The following is a 23,212-nucleotide window of genomic DNA, read 5'->3' as shown; positions in this document are numbered from 1 at the left end:
CAAGGAGTGAAGGACACACTCTTTTTGGTCAGACTCCAGGGAAGTGAGGGAAGGCATGTTGAGGTGTTGGTGCTTAGCCAGTGCAGAATGGATTATGGGTAATGGGAGGCAGGAAGAAAACAAAGGAGAGACAGAGCTTGATGACACCTGGTCATTTGCATGCAGACAGACTGTTAATTGGCCCCAAGATGTCCTGCGCCCAGGACATCACAAGGACACTACCACTCCTGGCCAGTAAATGGCTATATAGGCCTCAGTCAGACTCAAAAAGAGGAGGCTGGGCAAAGGAGAATATTGGGGAATAGACACAGGAGAGACAATAGAGGACTTAAACATCACTGGGGGATTCTACAGAGAGCAGTAGAGGAAGGCTCCAGCATCATCTTCTTCATCTCCTACACGATATTGGAACAGGGAGGTGCATAAGGGACCACATTGCTCAAAGGACTATAGTTCTGTGCAGCTGTGGCAGAAGGAGGCACTATCTGAAGCTGGTTTCAGGAGAATAACTCTGCTGGATGCTTTCTTTGGGACAATGGTTTTTGGAAACTGGTGTGCATGGGGTTCTTGCTGGTCTGTGGGTGTGTGTCACCTGTGGATAATTTGTGTTCTATGCCAGGTAGGCAGTAATAGATATTATAACTGCTAGAGAATAAGAAGGGCAATTATGAGTTCTATAATAACTGTCTTGTCTGGTCTGTGGGTGCACCAGTGTTTCTGGGATATATACAGAACCTGTTGTGTGGGAGAAATGGGTCCTGGCAACCTTACAATTGCTAGGGCGCATAGTAGGTGACAGTTCCTGCATTTTAGCGTCTCTATCATGACATAACTTTACCGAAATTAACAGATTACAAGTAAAGAGGCAACTGGATGATGACATTCTGTTGCACGCTACTGACATTCAGGTAATTCTAGGTGATTTTTGTAAATTATTATACAAAAGATGGATTGCATACATACCAATTTTATGTTTCAGTGCTTTTTGAGTTCAGGACTAATACTTATTTGAATTCCACCGAAGCGCCTCAATAAATAAAGTAATAGATTTTGAAGCTTTACACACCTTTAGCAGTAAACAATACGGCGTTCTGAAACAACTCAAGCGATCAGAATTAAAATTGTACTCCAGACCCTCAACAGCAGAGGGCAACCATACACCGCAAACTCATTTTCAGATAGATGAGTAGTACTTTCCTGATTGATGTTGCTTAGCATATTGTAGTATTTATTTTAATTTTAATTGCATAGTAGGACGGATTATATGCCCTCCAGTTGACCCTTATCGAGAGCATTTTTCTCATGACTGTCAGCGTCCCATCATGCCATTTTGACCCCCGAAGACGTCTGGGAAATAATATTCTCCGATGACAACAGCCAAGTTCATAACCGCCTGATAGCACAGGGAATCATAGCGATTATTGCCAGGAGTACCAGCAATACACTTTAACGTTATATATTGTATATGGAAATAACATTTTAAATTTGCCTTCAAATAGTTTGTAGTATATGGATTAAACAAAATCTTATCGTTGCTGGTTTTGTTATGCTCGTCGTTTTTATATGAAACTTGCATATGAAAAAAATGTACCATTAAACGGTGAAAGTTGCCTTATATTTGGACCTACAATCTCACCATACTTTGGGTGCTAATGTAGATTTGAGCAAGCTCACCGGAAGAAAGGTCTGTAGAACGTACCAACACAACAGTTAAAAGACTGAAAAAGTTAGAATCCATTAATGCACGTTCATTCTGTTTTTGAGTCCAATTATAACAGAATTACATTTCTTTACATATAGATATTAAATAAAAGACCAAGAGAAAAACGTAAAAAGTCAAATAATTCATAGCTAGTTTCATATAGCAGATTCTCATGCTCAAGACGATTTCAAACATTACTGGTCTTAATAAGGTGCTGTGTAAGTGAAAAGTGCTTATTAAAACCCAAGTTTGATAAAGTTATAACAAACGTAGCTGTAACCCTTACGTAAAATATTAACATGCCAGTTTATCAATTCAGAAATGAACTGTCGAGTTTCTTCTTCACATTGTACGTTTTGATAAAATACGCATAATATTTAAGATAAATCCTACATCATGGATAATGAAAATAGGACGTTTTTCACTTTCAAAAGATGTTTGATAATATGAATGCACCCTTTAAAATAGATTTTTGTTTTTTAAATGGTCTACACAGATTCCTGCCGAAGTAATGACCTTTAGCAGAGTTTCACTGCGGGCTGAACTGAACATTAATGTCAATAGGCTGTATTAGCTGAATCATTACCATATTGTCTAGAATGTAAGTGTATGTCAATCGTAACCAAACTTCGCAAGTATATTTTGAGTACAAATCGTTTGAGAGAAGGTGAGAGTTGCTCTATTACAATGTCTGTAATATTAATTTTGAATTTGTTATGCCTCAAGAATGGTCAACACATTATTACATATCTATATTATTTCACACGTCATTGCCTCCCGGTTCATATTCGCGATTTGACATTTATGATACTGAATGATTCTGGATGAATGGCACTAAGAAGTCCAACAATTAAAGATCACTATCTCAAGTCTTGTTCCCCAGACGTATACAACAGAGACAAATTCAGCTGGAATCTGAATTGAATCGTTGTATATGTACTACTTTACGTAAAAAAAACAGCCTTTGGTCAGTAACATATTTTAGTTTTTGAATTTGTGTAATGGACAGTATTTTCACTAATATTTTATATTATCTAGAAACGTTATCTGAAATTATCATGTTAACTTTTCTCATTTTAGTTTTTTTTTACAAAACATTGCAGTACAAGTACGTTTTCTCATGTTCCCTTTCGAGGGTCGCGTCAGTGGGTAACGTTTTATTCTGAATTACAGTATTATCCTTCTTTGGCCCTAAAGCTGGACACTGTCTCTTTAAACCCCAGTCACACTTACCGCATTACTACGTAGATGAGAGCGCAAAATTCATCAGGCATTTTAATAAGAAGGTAACTATTGGCTGCTGTACTGTTTTCCCAGAGACTCGCCAGTGAATTGTAAGTGCTGAAAACAATCTACAGATTTCGTGTGTATAGCCTTTAAAGTAGTCCAGTCCTTCTCTGTTTTAGGAGAATGTGTTACTATGTATCGGATGTGGTTAGTAGCTAGTCGCGTATATTTTGTTTCAGGAAATACAATCTCGCACCTCTCCACTTACTCCTGTATTTTCCACTGTGTTTACTACAGCCGGACAGCACTAGGCCAGAGTTCTGTCGGCTCACCAGAATTTTTGTGCAAGTGATTTTCAAAATTACTAGGCATTTTTCAAATTAAAGTACGGGTGTTGAGATTTTAGAGGTAATCTGCTAGTTTCACAGCTGTGATAAACCAAGACTGCATGAAGTATTTTTCTTTGGATTGGAAATAATGCCTCTACTGTAGATCGGTGTACTTAATCGTATAGTGAACCTACTCAACAACAGCATTACTTGTGTTCTGGAACGTTTTTTTAAAATAATTGGTTTAAAGTTATTTAACTTCGGGAGACGGTTGTTAAAAAGAGATAGTAGTGCATTTCTTTTTTTACGGCAATGATAATGTTTTCTTATCTTACTTTAATTTACTGTACTGCATGCTGGTGCTTTTTTGCATTAACGTGTTTCACGCGTCATATAAAACATCAGTTTATAGAACTGGCAGAAAAAAACACATTTAGAACTGAAATATATCATTGTAGATTAAAGACATGCATGCAAATAAATCAACTAAATCGTTTAACAAATTACATTTTCAGCCAATAATGTTTTCAATTCTGTCATATTATGGATGTTACATAAAATTTACGTACTACTTCAATTTTTAAAAGCTATTGCCATTAATTTGCCAAAATCCAAAAACCTTTTAATTTTTCTTATTTGCAGTAGGCTAGAGTAGAACGCTGTATTCCTATGACAGAGCTTGTACTTGAACAATAGGACACGATTATGAAGCTTTTAATATTTCTAAGACCACTTTAAAACGAGATGAGTATTAGAAGATATTGAAATAAGCTGAAACTTAAAATTGTTAATAAGTTAATTTGTCGTTTAATATTCTGCCTGTGTACAGTACAGAAAGTGTTTTTATACTATGAGGATTATATTTATGCCATTTGAGGTCTGGGAACTACATTTATAATCTCCAAAGAAAGTTACCTTATTTCTGACTTTCTGGATATTGTGCAAATCTCGGTAACTCATGTTTGAGTAAGAATTACTTGGTAGGTTGGGGGAGAACATAATCGTTTCTGTTATTATTGGTTCTGTGACCATACAGTTACAATAACAAGTTTTGTAAGATTAATCCTTCCGCCTCTCCTGCATTCAACACAGATTTCCAGAAAGCGGTCTTGGAATTTTGTCTCCTATTCCAGAGATGGCTTCTTTAGTTGGATCACAACATTCACAGTGTGGTATTTTTTAAAATATGCCCCTTGCTTGCTGTTTGGTAAGAGCCATCTTGATTTGCTTTGGTATTGCAAGAACCATCTTGATCTCTCCATCTGCTTACTTCCCTAATAACATGTACAAAGGTCAGCTGGAAAAGAGGGCACCCATTTTAAGAGCAGATGAGGTACACTCTGTTTTGTATGTAAAATGCAGTGAGACAACATTAAACAATAAAAGTTATCCAGTGGATTTCTGAAATGCTTTTCAGCAATACATTTCTAACTGCTTTATCCAGTACAGGGTTGCAGAGCACATTGGAGCCGAACCTGGCAAGCCACAGGTGCAATTAAGGGATGAATCCTGGATGGGATGCCAGTTCCTCACAGGGCAGACACACACATTAGGGCCAGTTTTCTTAGAAGCCAATTAACCTACCAGTAAGTCTTTGTACTGTAGGAGGAAACCCACACAGATTATAATAATAATAATAATTGCTTACACTTATATAGTGCTTTTTCTGGACTCTCCACTCAAAGCGCTTTACAGGTAATGAGGACTCCCATGCACCACCACCAATATGCAGTATCCACCTGGATGATGCGACGGCAACCATAGTGTGCCAGAACGCTCACCCCACATCAGCTATCAGTGGGGAGGAGAGCAGAGTAATGAAGCCATTTCAAAAGGTTCATTATATGTCAGAAAGTAATAGATAGATGGATTAGGAGACCATGATTAGTAAGAGCCAATGGGAAATTTGGGCAGGACACCAGGGTAACACCCCTACTCTTTTCGAGAAACCCTGGGATTTTTAATGACCACAGACAGTCAGGACCTCCGTTTTATATCTCATCCAAAGGATGGTGCCTTTTTACAGTATAGTGTCCTCGTCACTATACTGGGGCATTAGGACCCACATGGACCACAGGGTGAGCGCCCCCTGCTGGCCCCACTAACACCTCTTCCAGCAGCAGCCTTAGCTTTTCCCAGGAGGTCTCTTATCCAGGTACTGACCAGGCTCACACCTGCTTAGCTTCAGTGGGCTGCCAGTTGTGAGTTGCAGAGTGAATTGCTGCTGGCAGATGCAGGGAGAGCATACAAACTCCCTTCAGGTAGCACTGCAGGAGCTGAACACAGGGCCCCAGCAGTGCTGACCGCTACACCACTGTGCCGCCCACCTTTTCAAGATCTTGTACAATAAAAAGAAGATCTACGTTTAACTTACCACACTAGAGATATCAGTCTCATCTAAGTCAATATTGCATTGCAGGGTAGGTGATGAATACAGGAAAAATAATACCTTTCCACTGTAACAGTGCTACATGAAATCTTTGGTCCTGCATTGACAGCGGCCTCCATTCAATACCTTCTGAGATAGAGGAAGAGGGCCTGCTGAGGGAAAACAGAGATTACACCTGTGTCTGAAGGTCAGAGACGAGGTTCTTTACTGAACGGCGAAATAGCCATGTGAGCATTATAGCTGTCCCTATCGGGAGGCGCAGCTGTAGATAGTCTCGTTAGTGCAGGATTCCCACATGGCTATCAGCACACTGTGGCCCGAGTGCGGCTCTTGGGCCTCCTGTGTGCTTTAGTGGCGATTAATTATTGAAAATTAACGACTGCACCACATCCTCATGTCCTTGTCCAGTCCGTGTGCTTGTTTCTCCCTTTGTCTAAGTACAGAATACTGATCAAGTTCCTCTGCCAAAGGATCAGCCCTCATTTACCCTCTAGCTTTCTCCTTGTACCCAGCAGCCCCCTCCCCTTTCCCCTGCTAGTTTAAACACCCAGACCAGCATGTTTCCCTTAAATACCTAAAGCAGGTTCTTCCCAGGAAGCAATCAGTTTCCTGTGATTGCTTACTCTCTTCCTGGGACTTGTAGATTCACAGCCCTCAATCTGTCCATGACTCCATTTCTTTTAACGGTTTGTTGGGACTATATTGGCACTATATTATGCTGCCCCTTTGGGGTGTGTGTAGTGGTTAGGGCTCTGGACTCCTGATTGGAGGGTCATGGGTTAAAATTCTGAGTGGGGACACTGCACTGTTGTGGTACACTTGAGAGGCCAGATTGCTCTAGCAAACCCAGACAAAAAAAGAATTTTAACCTCTGAAAGCTGTTCTAACAGTGTCAGCCAAATTAATAAGAAATGGCCTACATGTAAAATTGTGTTGATGTAGACTTATGAACCCTTATCATATATCTCTGGTAGGAAAAAATGATTGATTTGTATGATGGGTGTATCAGGTTTCCAGAAGAAGATTTTCTGATATCCCACACAAGATTTATGCTTAGGTTTTGATCAAAACCTTATGGTGTGGCATTTGGGTTGCTATGTTTCAGGTTCTTCTGTAGTGAAGTGTTTTTGGGTTGGGTTTACCTGTTGGGTTGTGAAGAAGGAAGTTTGTGAAACAAACAGTAGCTGGGAAGTTTTAACTAACTTGATTATTTTGGTTAAAAAAATAGTCCGCTTTGAGAAAAGACATTTGAACATTATAAAGCCCACTTCTTTTTTTTTTAAATTTTGCACTTTCATAGAATGTGTATATTGAAGATGTTATTCCAAAGTTGTCCCTAATACTGTACAATAATACAATTTGTGTAGTAAATTTACTGTGGAATGAAACAATACTTAATAATTCTGACCCTGACCTTGACTGGACTCCTGGAATGTTCAGTATTGTGTGGTGAGAGCCAATGACACAGTGACTAAGCCTGAGAGAACTGTTACAGCTGTGTTAATACTTAGCTCTAAAGTCCCAGCTGAAGATACGTATCAATCAGCAGTTATTGCCTGAGGGGTCATTTCAGACATCGTACCTTCTGACAGGATCAGTCAGACCATCGCTAGACCAATAGGCATTTCATTGCACAAATCTCTTACTAAACAGGAGCATGGACTTCTGGCATAGACTCAGAAGTATGGCTCATGTTTGCTGATTGAGAAAGACAGTATTATAAAAAGAAAGTGTGAAAAAAATTGCCTGGACACTGAGATGAAATGTCTGATTAAAGGTTAACTAAATCATTTTGTTATAGCTTCAGCTGCTGAGAAAAATATTAATTTGAAATACTATTTGCTTATTCATTTAAAGGGAACTGCAACACTATTTTTATATTTCAGGGTTAGAAGCAGCATTGATGAGTGTATTTCAAACAATCCTAAAAGGAAAATATACACATTAACTTGTAAAAACCTCTAATTTAAATCACAAAATAGACAAATTTTCCAGGTGTGCACAGCACCATATTCTGTGATTCAGAACGAGGCAACAAAACTTCCAGTGGTGTATTGTGGCCCTATTACATTGTAAACAAGCAGGCTTGTGAATACATCTTTTTTAATCCAATGGAAATACCATTCTGAGAATTTGGGACTGCATTTCTCCTTTACAAGCCACTTGTATTTAAAAATGACTGTTATCAATTATATTTTTATGGTTTTCTGAATAATTGTTAATTCTAACATGAAGTAATAAAGGCTCCAAGTGATTGAGTTCATACAGTAGCTTCTACTACATGTCAGAGTTGTAGCTGCAGGTGAATCTACCATTTTGTATCTGCTTTATCCAGTACAGATCAACCATTTTCATTCTGTGTGAATTCTTGTTAAGGCTTAGCTCAGTTGTCTTTGAAATGAGCTATGCACTGGGAAATATTTTAAGTTCCTGTTGCTATCTACAAACATTACTCCTGTCTCAGTTTGCAGAGTTCACTTGTTGAATGTTTTATACAGGAAATAACCATCCTATCCTCTTTAGAAATCTACTCTTTTAATGTTGTATCTGTGCACACAGGGACAACAACCTGTTTTTGCAGTAAGGGAGAAAACCAGAGACCCCTGAGGATACAGTGCTGCAAGGCAATTATGCTAAACACTGCGCCAGAGTGCCACTAGGGATTATTATTTTTTGAAATCATGTTTCTCAGCAGTTATTTTTGATGCAGGCCTCCCAGTGTGAAAGTGAAAAATCACTGCTTCCATACTCAATACCAGCATGGGAGGAATGAGGGCTGTGCACGCTCTTCTCCTAAAAAGTGCATCTTCACACCTTACATTCATTTTCAGTCATGCGGACATACTGTAGACTTGTCTTTTTTCCCATTGCCTAGACCTATTCCTCGACCCTCAGAAATGAGATTTACTCTTGATATTTGCACGTATCAGGATGTCAGGCCTTGCTTTCCCAATTGGAAAATGCTTACTTCGCGTTAAATGAGCTCGAGTGTCAGTCAGCACATAATTTGCCCACACGAACGAACACACCCGTGGTTTTTGTCTACACGATCAAGTTGATATTCTTTTTGTGTTTAGGGAAATATTGGACATTTTCCTCAGAATTTACAATGAGATTAGAACACAAGAAAAGTTAAAAATGAAAGGAAACCACTTGGCCCATCTAGTCTGTTTGGTAATTGTTAGTTAATGGATCCAAGCTTGTTCCTTATATACAGCCATGTCTTGAAAGAAACTGGGTTATTGTCTTCAACAACATGGCTGTCCCATACTGCGATAACCCTTTGGGTGAAGAAGTGTTTTCTCTTCTCAGTCTTAACTGCAGATCCATGTAGTTTCCTTATGTTATTTTGCAGTCCTTAGTGGTGTCAGAAAGTATGGAAAGCAATAAATAAAAATGTGTGAGCATGAATTCTTTTGTGATTTCAATCAAAACCCAAACTGCCATTAACTGTTTTTAGAATGTAGGAGGGTCCTGTTTCTCCGTGGCTTGTTTTTTACAGTTATGGTATACATTAACCACCATTGGGAAGCAACATGGCACTGAAAGGCTCCTTTGTATGAATGGTGTGAGGAACTTTACATACACATTTGCAGTCACAGAGGCTTGTATTGTAAGTGTTTGCGGCAGGGGTAAAATGCACATTTAGATAGAGGCTGACAGTTATTTAGACCAAATTTATGAAACTCCAGAGCAAAAGTCTAAGCATTTCAGATTTCGAAGGAATGATTCAGTTGTCTTTAACAGGTAGCCTTTTACAGTGTTCTTAAAGTTAAGATTTTCAACATAAACCTTTGGCCAATCAGTATCTTTTCTGAAATGCATATTCTTTTTAGTGGACTGGCTCTTTGAGACTACAGGAATGACACCCTTTTTCTTTTTTTCCCCATAGAAAATCAGTTACCTCCTCCTTTTATGGTGATTTGAATTTAACAGGAAGTCTGTGTTCGCTACATACCTTTAGAAATGTAGGGCTGTGTTGGCTGTTCAGTGAGAAGATTATGCAGTTGTGAGACATCACATGACTATCCAGGGTTGTTTTCCCCAAACTATGAAGGTCCTTCATGAAGCTGTTTTCAAGGCTTTTGGTCAGGTTAGATACTGAATGAAACAGTATAGCTGTTTTGGCTCATTTTTGAAGGTTTTCAGTTTTGTTTCCAATATTAAAATATAAAAAAGAAACACTGCACACAATACTGGTTTGAAATAACGAACCACATGATTTGCAAATAAAAAAACATAAAATTGGGAAATTGGATTTCCCTTCCTTGTGTGTCTTGTATTGAATTATTAGTAGTGTAGCCCCACGTTTCTGAGGCTGTTCTGGTGTAGAGCTTACAAGAGGTGCCAGTCCTCCTACCAGTTGTCTCTTGTTCAGTTGTTGCGTGGAACCTGTTTCATCACTCTCGGCGACAGCTCCACTAAGTCAGGAGGGTGACTATTTTCAGCACCTCATTTTCTAGTGCATAACAAAAGGTTCTGTGATCAGTGCTTGATGTTTGCTTTTGGAAATGTAGTTCTGAGAAATTCTGTTTAGTGTGCTATTTAGGAGAAAATAATGAGAAATGCGAAGACATTTTGTGCTAAAAACATCTGTATCATGAGCCCAGGGAATCAAGTTAAGTTTTAGTAAATAAAAAACGAGATAGAAATTAGATTAACAGCTAAGGTGGAGTGAATACGAGAAGGCTCGGTTACGTTGCCAGTCTTGGTGTCTTCCAGGGGTGTGGTTTGTTGGCCTTACCTTCTCAGACTTCCTCTACATAACAACTTCTCTCTTCTTTTTGGTGTAATTTAACAGGCCTGTGTTCTTGTTTCAGGTTTGTTATTTTTGTTCACGTTGTCTGAAAAGACACTGTTCTGTAAAAAAAGGCAGCAGCAAAAACTTCATCTCTTTTTTTTTTTCCCTCAGAATAGCTCTTACTGTCTCTGGTCATGCTGACCGCGGAGTGTCACGTATTAGGCTGTGATTCTGACACTGTATCAAGGGTTTCAAGATAAATAAAGGCAGAAAAGGAGCCATTTGTTTTCATTAACACAGAGATGCCTCTTACAGCCTCTGGTTTATTTGGCTGTTTCCAATAACAGTAGCTCCATGTAGGCTAATGAACAAAGATTTAAAAAATGCAGTACCTTTTCTGAGAGGAAGTAGGTGAAGTTTACTCTTTCAGAAAATTTTTCTGTATTTTCTGTATTTTTTTTTATAATAGCATATTATTGATCAAATGATATTTAATATAGGTTTTGATTTCCTGAAAAAGGATTGTTCAGTGGCTGAATCCCCATGGAGAGAAGAGATGGATAATTGCTTGGCTTAGTGTCCCATTACTAAAGAAAACATTCCATAGGAACTTCTCCAAAAAAAAAAATAAACAATGCACAAAAACGTTTTGTTAATTGTGTCTGCAAAATGCTCTAACTGGAATTATTGTTTTGCATACAAGCTTTATTGGAGGAGAGCACATTTTTGAAGATGGGGCGAAAAAATGGGTCTTATGGTCTTTGAAGTGTGCGAGAAGAGAACCAGTGTTGTATGTTTGCAGATTATTTTGTCTTCTAAATTCTTCTCAGGTGATTAAGAGAGACAGAAAACATCTGGAACCATGAGCAACCCATACGCCCACATTGTAGAACCTCTGGACCCACACAAACCAGACAAGAAGTTCTACAACCTCTGCAAGCTGGGAGATCCCAGATATGGTAAGATACCTGTGGTTCTCATATTTAAATAGTGGCTACAGCTGTATTGTTTGTTTCTTGCAAAACAATGTATGTTTCTATGCTTCCTCAGCTACTGTTTTTGTCTCAGATTTACCAGTGGATTTATCAGTGGAAAGTACCTCAATACTTCCATTTCTGCTCATGCACCAACGTGCTCTTTCTTCATTAAATGATTTTATTTATTTTGCTCCAAATACACCTGTATAAAAGCAGTATTTGTCTGTCTGTGACGCATACTGTACGTAGGCCAGGCAGAAGCGCAGGCAGTCGTTGTGCATCCTGTTACTATCCGTGCTCGAGGCAAGATGCAAAAAAACTGACACGTGATCTCTCTCTTGGCAAGGAGAGTGTGATGTCTATTAACTGTATATTAGCCATTTCTAATCGCTTGACAAAAAGAAGGCTCGAAACTCGGTTGGTCAGAAACAAGTCTCAGGTTTCCTGGATCAGTCACAGCCTGGCTCATCCTGGCCAGTGTAGTTCCACCTGTTAGTCTCCCACCACTGCCGGGCTGGAGGAGTGAAGGTAGACAGCGGTTATTCGCTCAGTCTCCAGTTGAATGTATTGATGTGTGACCAGATCTTATGTATTTCTTCTGTAACTATAATTTATAATATACTTTTTTTAGTATAAAAAGGTGATCAAATTTTATTCTGTGGCAAAAATATCAGTAATGCCATACTCACTCTAATGAAGCCCGTATACATTGCTCCTATGTCAGAAATAGCGCACCTGGAAACACATTACCATTGAACGTATACTCTCTCTCTTTCCTAGCGTTAATCCCGCTAGGGATTAGGGTCCGCTTGTCGGCACGCCCGTCTCCATTTGGTGGTTCGAACCAAATGTTTGAGCTGATGTTGCCATTAATTGTGACTGAGAATACTCCAACCGGCGAGTCGCTCCGCCTGCCGTCGGAGTGATTGAACATATACTATAATTTCATATTTAATATTTAATAATTTACTCATATTCCCACATCCGTCCTTTCTTAGTGCCCTCAGCACTAAGCGAGGCATTGCCTCTTAGGCAATATCGATCGTCATATAGTGTGTTTTGAAGTGTACGGGTTGAATCCAAATTGAACATTTTTCATTTACAGAAAGCAGACTGTGAGAGAAGGAGACCGCGGTTAAGAGAAGTAAATTAGGATAAGATAGTAATGAAATCGGGGGGAAATATATGGCAACTGTTCAAACTGACTACTTGAAGCAGCAAACAGGTTTATCCCGAGAGTTTGTAAATCACAAGCTAAGAAACAGGTGCCCAAATAGTTCAACAATCAAGTAGGAAAATGTAAGGGGAAAAATAATAATATTTTTTATTATTATTACATAATAAAATTCTAAAATAAGAGCATAATCTAGTTAAAGAAAAGGAGTAGAATGAATTGGAAGCACAGGTAAATGTGACATTTGAAGGGACAGGAAATGAATATTGTAGGCTTGTTATTATTTATTGGCTTAGCAGACCCCTTTGCCCAACTTACAGTGGGTCCAAACAGAAAGTACATCCAGGTTTCTTTCTCATGGACAGATCGCCTCCCGTTCTCCATCCGGGTGCTGCTGGAAGCCGCTGTGCGCAACTGCGACGGGTTTCTTGTGAAGAAAGCCGACGTGGAGAGCATCCTGAACTGGAAGGAGACACAGACGCAGAGTGTGGAAGTGCCTTTCAAGCCGGCAAGAGTCATCCTGCAGGACTTCACGTGAGTCAGGGAGGAGTCTCTTTCTCTCACATTTCTGTGACAGGACTGAGTTCTGAGGGCAGCTGCTTGCCTCGTGACACTTGAAACTACAAGAGAGCTGGGTGGGTTCTCCTGTGTTTGCCTGTATTTGGTGTTTCGCCGACAGGTGCAAATCGATATGATACAGACAGGAGCCTCAAGGACACACCCTCCAGCCTCCACCCTCTCAGCTCCAGCTGAGATTTTGAAAGAGCTGGCACTGGTCTCATAATTTTAAGAACTTGTCACAGTGTCACAGTGAAAAGATGTTTGTAGATAGTATCTGGTGATGTACTATGCAAACATTTCACACACACCTGTTTCTCTCTTTTTAAATGTCTTAATATTTTGGTGCAAAAATGGAAATTTCAGGCGTATTTTTAAGAAGGAATTTACAGTAGTACAGTATATGCATGACTGTATTTCCTCATTCTTTATCCCTGTTTTATATTACTGGCAAGGCATTAAAGGCTGAATTTGTTAAAAATGAATAAGGTACACAAAACACATCACTCGGTGCAAATCTAACAGATGTCAGATATTGCTGACGTCTGTAGTATAACTGTATGGAAAATGAAGGGCGCATCACACAGACGTATACATCTGTCTGTTGTACTTAGTAGAGAACGTGTTCCTGCCGTGTGAAGGTCACAGCTTTGCTCTTGCTCTTGTCAGAGGGGTGCCTGCTGTGGTGGACTTTGCTGTGATGCGAGATGCTGTGAAGAAACTGGGCGGCGACCCAGAGAAGATCAACCCAGTGTGCCCAGCCGACCTGGTGATTGATCACTCCATCCAGGTGGATTTCAACAGACGGCAAGTATTCCTTCAAACCACCTTGTGTTCACTGCTACTTAATCGAAAATGGCCAGTTTGTCATTTCACTGGTTAAAACGAGAAAACATGCTTGTGATTTGGTGGAATTGTAGATAATTGTCATGTAACTTCTCCTGTATTGTGACTTTATTGATGCCTTGATGAGGTTCATTCACCAGAATATTCAACCTCATTGGACTTAAGGTAAGATAAGATAAGATCACTTTATTAGCCATAGACAATTTCTTGCATTAGGAATCTGTCTTTTCGCATACCCCAGCTTGCTCTCCATGAGACACACAGGCACACAGACAGGGAGAGAGAAGCTTGGGGTCAGAGCCCCTGGAGCAGCTGGGGTTAGGGCCTTGCTTAGGGGCCCAACGGAGTAGGATTCCTCTGCCGGCCGCGGGATTTGAACCGGCAGCCTTCAGCCACAGGCGTAGATCCTTAGCCACAGAGCCACCGCTCCATCCCCAACTTCACTGGAGTTTGACCTTAAAGGAAAGAAGTCCTCAAGTAAAGCATTTTTTGTTATGTCGGGACACTGTTATTTATCATGTATTATTGAAAACATTACTGTTGACACAATTCCTATCAGCGTTGCTAAAATATCATTTATCTAGCTACCTGTCCTTCTGTGAATGATGTGTTTTGTTTGATGTTCTTTAAAATCTGAGTGTGTCTAGATGTGAATTTGTTGGAGTTTGAAGTAATATGTGTATGCTTGGATATGTACCGTGCAGTCATGGCACAAGAATTCTACGAGAGTTGTATTTGTTCTTCACGTTCTTGAAATATACCATGTTGATTTCTATAATTATACCATACATATTGTCTGATTCTTCATAAATTTGTCTTGCATCAGAGCAGCTGTGTTTAACACAAAGAAACATACAAAACACACAAGAAACATTACATATACAAACAGTACAAGTATATATTACATTAAAAATATATTTCAGAATAAATATAACAGACATCAACCCATACATAATCATCTTATACCACTCGTACAGGAATCCATACAACTAAACCAAAGCCCTATAAATGTATCCCCCCACAATTACACTAAGCCCATATAATTGCACTTTTGTACATAATCCACTGGTTGAACTTGCCCATAAACCGTAACTCCTTTATTATGAACACATTTACTGATTGAGTAAGGAATAACCATTTTCATCATTTTGTTATTTAGATTGATTTGTGTCTTAAAACTTTCACCTCCCTCTCATCATCTTATTCCTTTTTTTCAAAAACTTTTTTGGTTTTAAATATCTGTTGTAGTCCTTGTTGCTCTCATTGCATTTTAGTCACAAGGCTTGATTCCGCTGTCTTCCAGGTAATTTTGCCTGATGTGCTTGTGCAGTTTTCATATTGTGTTGCTTTAAATTTTGCAGTCTTGGTTATTAGATGTCACTGTATTTCCACATTCCTACTCTTTTCTTCTGATGAATCAGGTCAGCTGATAATTGACATGCTTATAAGTCCATTATGGACACAACTTTCTCTTGAAGTCATTTCCCTCTGGGGCCAGTAAGAAGGTGGACACTAATGTGAAATCTGGAGATCGGTGTCTTGGCAGAATTTGAATGTATTAGTAACAAGTAATAGGTTTATTCCATGCTGAAAAGAGAAGAGAGAAAACACAACGTTTTGGCTGTGAAGCCTTCTTCAGGTGTATATAAAGGAGATTTTAACGTTAGTGAAATACTTGCTGTGATTTTGTTTCCAATGGTGGCAATTTTGAAAGACATTACATGCTTGGGCTTCTTTGTATTTGCACCTGTTTGTAAGAGTAATTCTTCATTCCAGAGAAATGGTCACAATTTTGTAGAAGAAGGATTGTGCAGGGCTTATAATGAGTATATATTTTCTGTACAATATGTACTGTAACTTATGGGATGCTAATTTATTTAGCTGTTAGTTTATCCATTTCTTTTTATGGAACAAGTAAACGTTTCTTCCATGCTGAAAATATAAGAAAAGAAACCCAAATGTTTCTGGCATTTTCTGGCATTAAATAGGCATTTTCCATTTGTGTTTCTTTTTTTTAAAATCTTTTCAGCGTGGAATAAACCTTTACTTGTTCCTTTGCAGCCTATGCATGCTGACGCAGCTACCTAATTGAACCATTTCTTATTATTGCTAAAATCTGAATAAAATGCTTATGTTACTCATAAATTCTTCGGATAAGTTTCGATCTTTCAGTTTCTATGTTGGTAGAAGAACACTATACAGACATCCATCAGTACTATGCCACAAGTGTTTTCTTAACTTGGTCAATTTGCAAAGTTACAATCAAAATTACATATTACTTCATTTTAAAATAGCTTTACAGACGTGAACTGCTGAAAATATTAAAGCACAGTGAATGCATGTAGTAGAAAGCCATTATAACTCATCGAACAAGTATTAAATGGAAAATGTAAATCCTGACAGTGAAATGTTTCGGTAACAAGTAAGAAACAAGAGAGATTAGACAGTGGGTGGCTGAAAGGGTTAATGTGAAATTTCCATATTGAAAGTACTGTAGCTATATTTTTTTTTCACTGAAGTGAAATAGTGTAAGTTGTTGTAGACTTTGGCCACCGTGATGTTGAAACATCATGTTGTGCAGATATGTCATTTAACTTCACCACATTCATTGTTTACTGACCTTCGTTCTGTGCTTTTCTCTTTACATAATTAATATCATCCTTTTCTATCCAGTTTTAAAGTCTGTTTTTTGTAATTCAGTAATAATGCAATTAAAATAGTCATTTCTGAAGACATTTTAATGCAATATAGAGAACGTGTTTAAAAGCCACCTCTAAAAGAAAAACATGTTTTAATGTACAACTTAGGAATTATTCTCATTGTTTCATTATTTGCAATTTATTTTCTAAGATTTGAAAGAAAATCTGAAATAATGAACATTATGAACAGTATCATAGTTTCTTTTCAGGAGTTGAAAATATTGCTGAAGTATCAAATATGTGATCAGCATAAGAACAGCTGGTATTATTCATCACAAAAAAGCAACAAATGTTAAAGAATCAGTTGAAAATACACTTAAACTTCATTACTTCAGTGCTTAATAACAGGTAGATGGGAAAAAATGAGTCTAAGCAAAACAAGAAAAGTTGCAGTGCCGCCTGAATTTAAAATGTTGAGCGTGCTGGTTCTCCTAGCAGTGAAAAGAGATCTTGTTTTGTACTTTTCACTTTAACATGTGCGGTATTGTCCCTCACTCTCACTGGAGCAGTGCAGGGAGGTTGTAATCATTGCTGCTTGTCTGAATGTAAAAAACTAATGGCCATGGCAAAGAAGAACAAGAGCTCAGTGCTCCTGTACCTCAGTCCTCGCAGCAAGCACAAAAATGTGTGCTATAATGACAGATCTGTCATATGAGGTCAAACAAAAAACACTGAGAAAGTTGTCAGTTAACTTAGTTGGTCTCTGCCTTCTATTGTTTTCACACATGCCCTCCTGTAGTAGTACCATATGCACATTTCTAATGGTTAATAAACAATGCCATATGAATGCAAATAATTTTTACCGAGCTTGAAAAGAAGATGGAGCTGTCATACAATATAAGAGGACAAATGAATCTGGTTAACATTGATCAGCTATAAATGAAATGCAGGAGTAACTAGGATCAGTATTTTTTTTAGAAAGAAATTGGTAACAGAGTAAAACTGGCATTTTTTTCATGGCGATTTGCAAGTACTTCAATTTTCACACGCAAATACGCATATCTTGCATTTTTGTAAGGTATGCAAAAAAATGCATATCTTACATTCTGTCATTTTCAATTTGCTTGACAGTTGTAAATATTTAAAGTTTTGCAAGAGGTTATTAGAAAGATGGCTGGTTTGTAGGAGGAAAACAATCATTGTTTTTCAGTTCTAAATGTTCTCAAATGGCATCTTTACCGCTGGCTTTGTTGCATTTCTGTCATGGAGCGGTGAAGGTGTCAGGTAAGGAAATAACCTGCGAGAAGTGTGAGGCTCATTTGTTGAAAGCAAGTCCGTTTGTTTTCAATTGGCCATGTGGAGCACTCAAACAACAACGGTTATATTGATAAAAAAAAGCCCCAGTAAGTTTTGAAATGAATTGGCAACTTATAACACTCGCTTAAAATGTACCCTTCATTCTGTGCTTTCCAAAGTATCTTTGGTGAGGACCTTTCATCTCTCTGTAATTTCTCTTCCATGCAGATGGATGCTGCTAAAATGATCGTGCATACTGTATATAGAGCTGGGGTTGTTTGGGCTATGAGACTTGTAGTTTCTGGTCTTGTTAGACAGGTGGGTGCTTAATGCAGTTAATATGAAACATGAATAGGGAGGAATCTATTGTGGGTGTCTCTACAGGTGGTCATGTGAGATGTATTTTCTTGGCCAGTAAGAATACCTGTATTGTTTTTGCAGGAATGACAGTCTAAAGAAGAACCAGGATCTGGAGTTTGAGCGAAACAGAGAGCGATTTGAGTTTCTAAAGGTATTCCCCCCCCCCCAGTGGTCTATATGGATGGACGCTACAGAACAGAACAAAAACTTTTAACAATAAAGGTCTTGGGGCTGCCCAAGTGGCTGATCCAAGAAGGGCTTCTGCATTTCAAAGCTGTGATAAACTGATTTTTATTCCTCAATGGTTATGTGTGCAGGTATTCAGTTCGGATACACAATCGCTTGCGTGTGTCAGTTATGGTTGTGTTTCTTATGCTGTGTGTGGCTTCAGAATAACTAACATTGACAGTTTGTTTAAAACAAAGAAATACAGGGAAGATGCCTTTGCAGTGAGCCGTTAAGCTCGTTAGTGTGATAGAGGAGTGACGCCTTGTGATTATGATGTCAAGGAGGTACATGCGTGATTATGTGATCTCTTTGGTTTTCAGTGGGGGTCACAGGCTTTCCACAACATGAGGATCATCCCCCCAGGATCGGGGATTGTTCACCAGGTGAACCTGGAATACTTGGCCAGAGTGGTTTTTGACGAGGATGGACTCTATTACCCAGACAGTCTTGTTGGCACAGATTCCCACACTACCATGATTGATGGGCTGGGTGTACTTGGCTGGGGTAGGCCACCTAACATTGAGTCTACTTTTAATGAGCTCTGCTGATTTTCCACTTTTCCTTCCCTTAATGTAGGTGCGTTAGTGGAAGGAAGCACTCAGTGCCATCAGACCCTGCATGTCTTCCGCCGAGTTATGTGATTTTAATTTCTTATGTGCATTGAGATGTCCCAGCACAGTCAAGGTGGTAAGCTCGTGAAAGTTACTGTCACCTGTTGATCAGTATTACCTTGCTTTTCCCCCCAGGTGTTGGTGGGATTGAAGCTGAAGCTGTGATGCTGGGACAGCCCATCAGCATGGTCCTGCCGGAAGTAATCGGATACAGGCTGCTTGGAACTCCCCAACCTTACGTCACTTCGACAGACATTGTCTTAACAGTCACTAAGGTAGGATAAGAGCCGCTTTGGAATTGAAAATCACTGCCTCCAAAACAAGCTTCGAATTTCACTTCGGTGTTAGTCGTGCAGTGCTTCCCCTGGCACTACTCAGCTGCTGCTTAGCCAGGAGGAGCTGGTTTTAGTAAGCAGATGAATATGTTGGAGCCCCCTTGTGCAGATGAGGAATATTAGTTAAAGTAATTAGAAAAGGAAACTTTCCTCAGTGTCTGATGGACGAGAATTCATGCGAAACATTTTTAGTCATTTTTTCCTTTTTAATTCATGCCGTCGGTAGTAATAAAGTCTTTTAAATAATATTGCAGTTTGATATCAAATTGCAAACTTCAACGGTCATATTAAGCACCTACTCTCCCTGCATTTTGCAAAAGTCATTTTCATCTGTTTGTGAAACATAAAATAATAAAGGCTAGGATGTAGAATGTGAACACAACAGCTGTTTCAACTTTAAGACCAATCGTAAACGGGAAGTTTAAGTGATGATGTAAATGACACAGAATTCATGGTGGGCTGTTCTGAAACCTGATGTCTTGCCTTCCCCGAAGTTAAGGCACACAGTAGGGCCACAGGATCAAGAGCGCTCATGTCTGTCCTCTCTGCTCACAGCACCTGCGCCAGGTTGGGGTTGTGGGGAAGTTTGTGGAGTTCTTTGGTCCAGGTGTGGCTCAGCTCTCCATTGCTGACAGAGCCACCATCGCCAACATGTGCCCTGAATATGGAGCCACAGCTGCCTTCTTCCCTGTCGACCACATCAGCATTAAGTATTTGGAGCAAACAGGTATGGACAGTAACCTCACTGCCTGTGCTTTGCAGGTACCTTCTGTAAACTGGTCTTTATTGAGGGTATTTGTCTTACTGTCACTTTTTTGCATTAATTGGATTTTAAATCCTATATATATATATTAAAATTGTATTCTTGAGTCAGCAATCACGTCTTTTTCCCTCTCACACTGTATATTCCTGACCCAGTCTGGGAGAAACAAAATAGGTGTATTGCCTTTAGAATAAATACACTGTTAGGTCATTTACTTCTTCACTGGCACTGATGCAGAAACACAGACAGCAGGGATCTTGTCGTTAGAGAACAAAGAAGCTCCAGCTGACAGTTCTAGAGGCACACAAGTTCCCAGTTAGCGACAGGAATTGCTTCACTGCTAAGCCTGGATTCAAAGTGAATCCCTCCACACTATAGTGTAAAACCTACAGTATATTGCAGTTGGAGGTTATGTCCACTGAATTAATTTCTACACAGTGGCTCAGTGCTTACCATTGCTGCCACCTAGAGCTGGGGTCCTGGGTTAAATTCCTAGGGTGCTATCTGTATGGAGTTTGTAGGTTCTCCATATGTTCTTGCACGTTTCTCTGGGTGCTCCCGTTGCCTCCCACAGTCCAACGACATACTGGTAGGTTAATTGGCTTCTGAGAAAATTAGCTCTGGTGTGAGTGTGTGCGTGTTTGTGTCTGCCTGCCCTGCAATGGACCAATGTCTCGCCTGTCTTGCGCTCATTGCTTGCTGGGATAGGCTGTGGCTCCCCCACAAGTCTGAATAGGATACAGTGGTTAGAAAATGAATGGTTGGATGTTACATAAGTACATATTTCTTTTTATACACTTTTTACAAAGTTGTGCATTATATGTACAATGTTTAACCTCTGCTCAGAATTCTATTCCAGAGGGTTCGTGCATTTGTCACTTTGTAAAAGTTGGAACGCAATTGCATTTAGTTTCAAGTTCAAGCTTCAAGTTTATTGTCATTATACTCATACGCAGGTAAATGGTATAATGAAATGATATTTAGCTAGCTCTCAGACGGTAAGAAGTACAAAAAAACACAACAACAATACAATTGTATAAGAAAAGAAAGAGAAAAAAACAGGCAATGTGCAAAACAACAACAGGTAACAGGTAATGTGCAAAACAACATCAGATGTGCATGAGCGCATTTAAGCGGTTAAACTTAAAATTACAAAATGGGGGTAGCAAAAGGAAAAAAGAAAGTTTATTGATTATCAGTCAATAATAAAAGTTTTCCAAAAGTCTGTAAAGTTTTATTCATTCATGCTTTATATAATTGTTATGTTTGAAATTGCTTTATGGTCAATTGACAAATCCTCGTGATCACAAAGGAAGTATGACCTTTAATAGGGTTTTTTTATAATAAACAGTAAATTTATTAATTCGTTAATTTACTGTTACATATTATGTGTTTATAATTACAATTTTTAATTACGTATAATTAAATAATTATATATTTATCTTTCTGACGACTGGTTTTTAAGGTTTTTGTTTTAGGGATTTCCTTAACCTCTTTTAGCGCTCTCTTCTGGAACACAAAGGGACCGTATTGCTCTGTCTTCCATAACAGAAATACTGTATAGGCTTGCAGCTTCCAGCTAATTTCATAGCAGAAAATTAGAAGATAAGGAACTATATGCGTAAATAATGTTCAGAAAATAAAAAGAGTAAATCTCTTTCTTTTAATAAATACAGTACCTCCAGCACATACAGGAGCATGTGTTTTTAGTACTAATTCAGTAGCTGAGCCAGATCACTGAAAGCCTCTCCAAAATGTATTGGTGTTCATATGAAAGATTTCCTATTAAAATATGATAATCATTTCACCTCTTTATTCACAGACTTACTATATTCATTTTAGATTTTCCCCAATATTTATCACCTCTCCTTTAGTCCCACTCATTCTGCATGTTCTAATTCGTGTTTGGTTCAGGGAGAGATGAGGAGAAACTGATTTACATTCAGCAGTACCTCAAAGCAGCTGGAATGCTGAGGGACTTCAACGACACATCCCAGGACCCGGATTTTACCCAGGTACAGTACAGGTGTGGGAAAGAAATCACTGGGGCCAACACCGTCCCATCAAAGATTTTGTATTTGTGCAGGTTTTAGTGTTAGCTTTGCAGATTTTTGGGGGTGGAAGATATTTACGGAAGAATTATTATAAGAAGTAGATAAATATTAATAATAATAATAAACTTTATTTTATATAGCGCCTTTAAAGGTGGCTTCTCAAAGTGCTTTACAGGATGACAACAACAATAAATAAGAAGAATACACAAGATAAAACACAATTACAACATATAGAGGAGACCGTGGATGGTGGTACTAAGAAAAGCAGAGGGGTGAAGAATGGAACCGGTTAAGTAAAGGATGCAAATGCAAAGTAAATGCAAAATTGGTTGTCATTTACCATGACAACCATCATTTACTACCATCAGCTCCTCATGCCAAGCCACGACTGCATGAAGATTGATTATTGATTATTAGTCCATTATTAATATCACCGGTTATGTTACTTTGCAAGGCAGCTGCTATGCAGCAACTAAATAAATGTTACCTGTCACCTGACTGCATTGTTCCTCTTGAGAAGATACTAGTCAGACTCAACCCCCCTTGCTAACTGTCTCCCTAGCCTGCTACTTTGCAGGTGTAATCTGTCTTAAACAGCATCTGGCATAACAGTAATATAACATTACCTCTGTCACATCTGAGTCCTCACTGTCCTGTATGTGTTGCTAGCAGAAAATGTTCACGGCTTAGAGTGGAGTTGAGCTTGGAAGAACAAGGGGTGAGACCTGGTATCATGGTAGTGGCAGCTCCAGTAATTCATCATCCTGTCCTTGTGTCCTCTGGCTCTAAGACCCTGCTGTCTGCTTTCTGTGCACAGGTGGTGGATCTGGACCTCACCACTGTGGTCTCCTGCTGCAGTGGCCCCAAGAGGCCCCAGGACAAGGTGCCTGTGCTGGACATGAAGGAAGACTTTAAAAACTGTTTAGGAGCAAAGGTAAGACGCCACCTCTTGATTGGGACATCGCACACCGCTTGCTACAATT

The 23,212-nt window shown here is 39.0% G+C and overlaps 1 protein-coding gene across 4 annotated transcripts in view; it reads left to right on the top strand.

Annotated features, from left to right (window-relative positions):
- The first annotated feature begins 1,665 nt into the window (after window positions 1–1,665).
- Window positions 1,666–23,212, top strand: part of aco1 (aconitase 1, soluble) — a 34,801-nt gene continuing 13,254 nt past the window's right edge. For 2 of the 4 annotated variants that reach the window (XM_088934248.1, XM_088934008.1), the window contains exons 1-10: window positions 2,959–3,036; window positions 11,219–11,347; window positions 12,905–13,073; window positions 13,767–13,904; window positions 18,320–18,389; window positions 18,787–18,970; window positions 19,213–19,352; window positions 19,968–20,139; window positions 22,090–22,190; window positions 23,047–23,163. In XM_088934248.1, the coding sequence (XP_088790374.1) occupies window positions 11,251–11,347; window positions 12,905–13,073; window positions 13,767–13,904; window positions 18,320–18,389; window positions 18,787–18,970; window positions 19,213–19,352; window positions 19,968–20,139; window positions 22,090–22,190; window positions 23,047–23,163 (1,188 nt within the window). In that variant the 5' untranslated portion in view covers window positions 2,959–3,036; window positions 11,219–11,250. Of the gene's footprint in view, window positions 1,685–2,958; window positions 3,037–11,218; window positions 11,348–12,904; window positions 13,074–13,766; window positions 13,905–18,319; window positions 18,390–18,786; window positions 18,971–19,212; window positions 19,353–19,967; window positions 20,140–22,089; window positions 22,191–23,046; window positions 23,164–23,212 lie in introns of those variants that run through there. The other 2 variants (XM_088934175.1, XM_088934090.1) reach the window with 2 other exon arrangements.

This window comes from Atractosteus spatula, chromosome 1, assembly GCF_055471065.1.
Source record: "Atractosteus spatula isolate fAtrSpa1 chromosome 1, fAtrSpa1.hap1, whole genome shotgun sequence".
In the NCBI taxonomy this organism is placed as follows: domain Eukaryota; kingdom Metazoa; phylum Chordata; class Actinopteri; order Semionotiformes; family Lepisosteidae; genus Atractosteus; species Atractosteus spatula.
The sequence above is the reverse complement of the archived record's forward strand: the minus strand, read 5'-3'. Positions and strand labels throughout refer to the sequence as shown.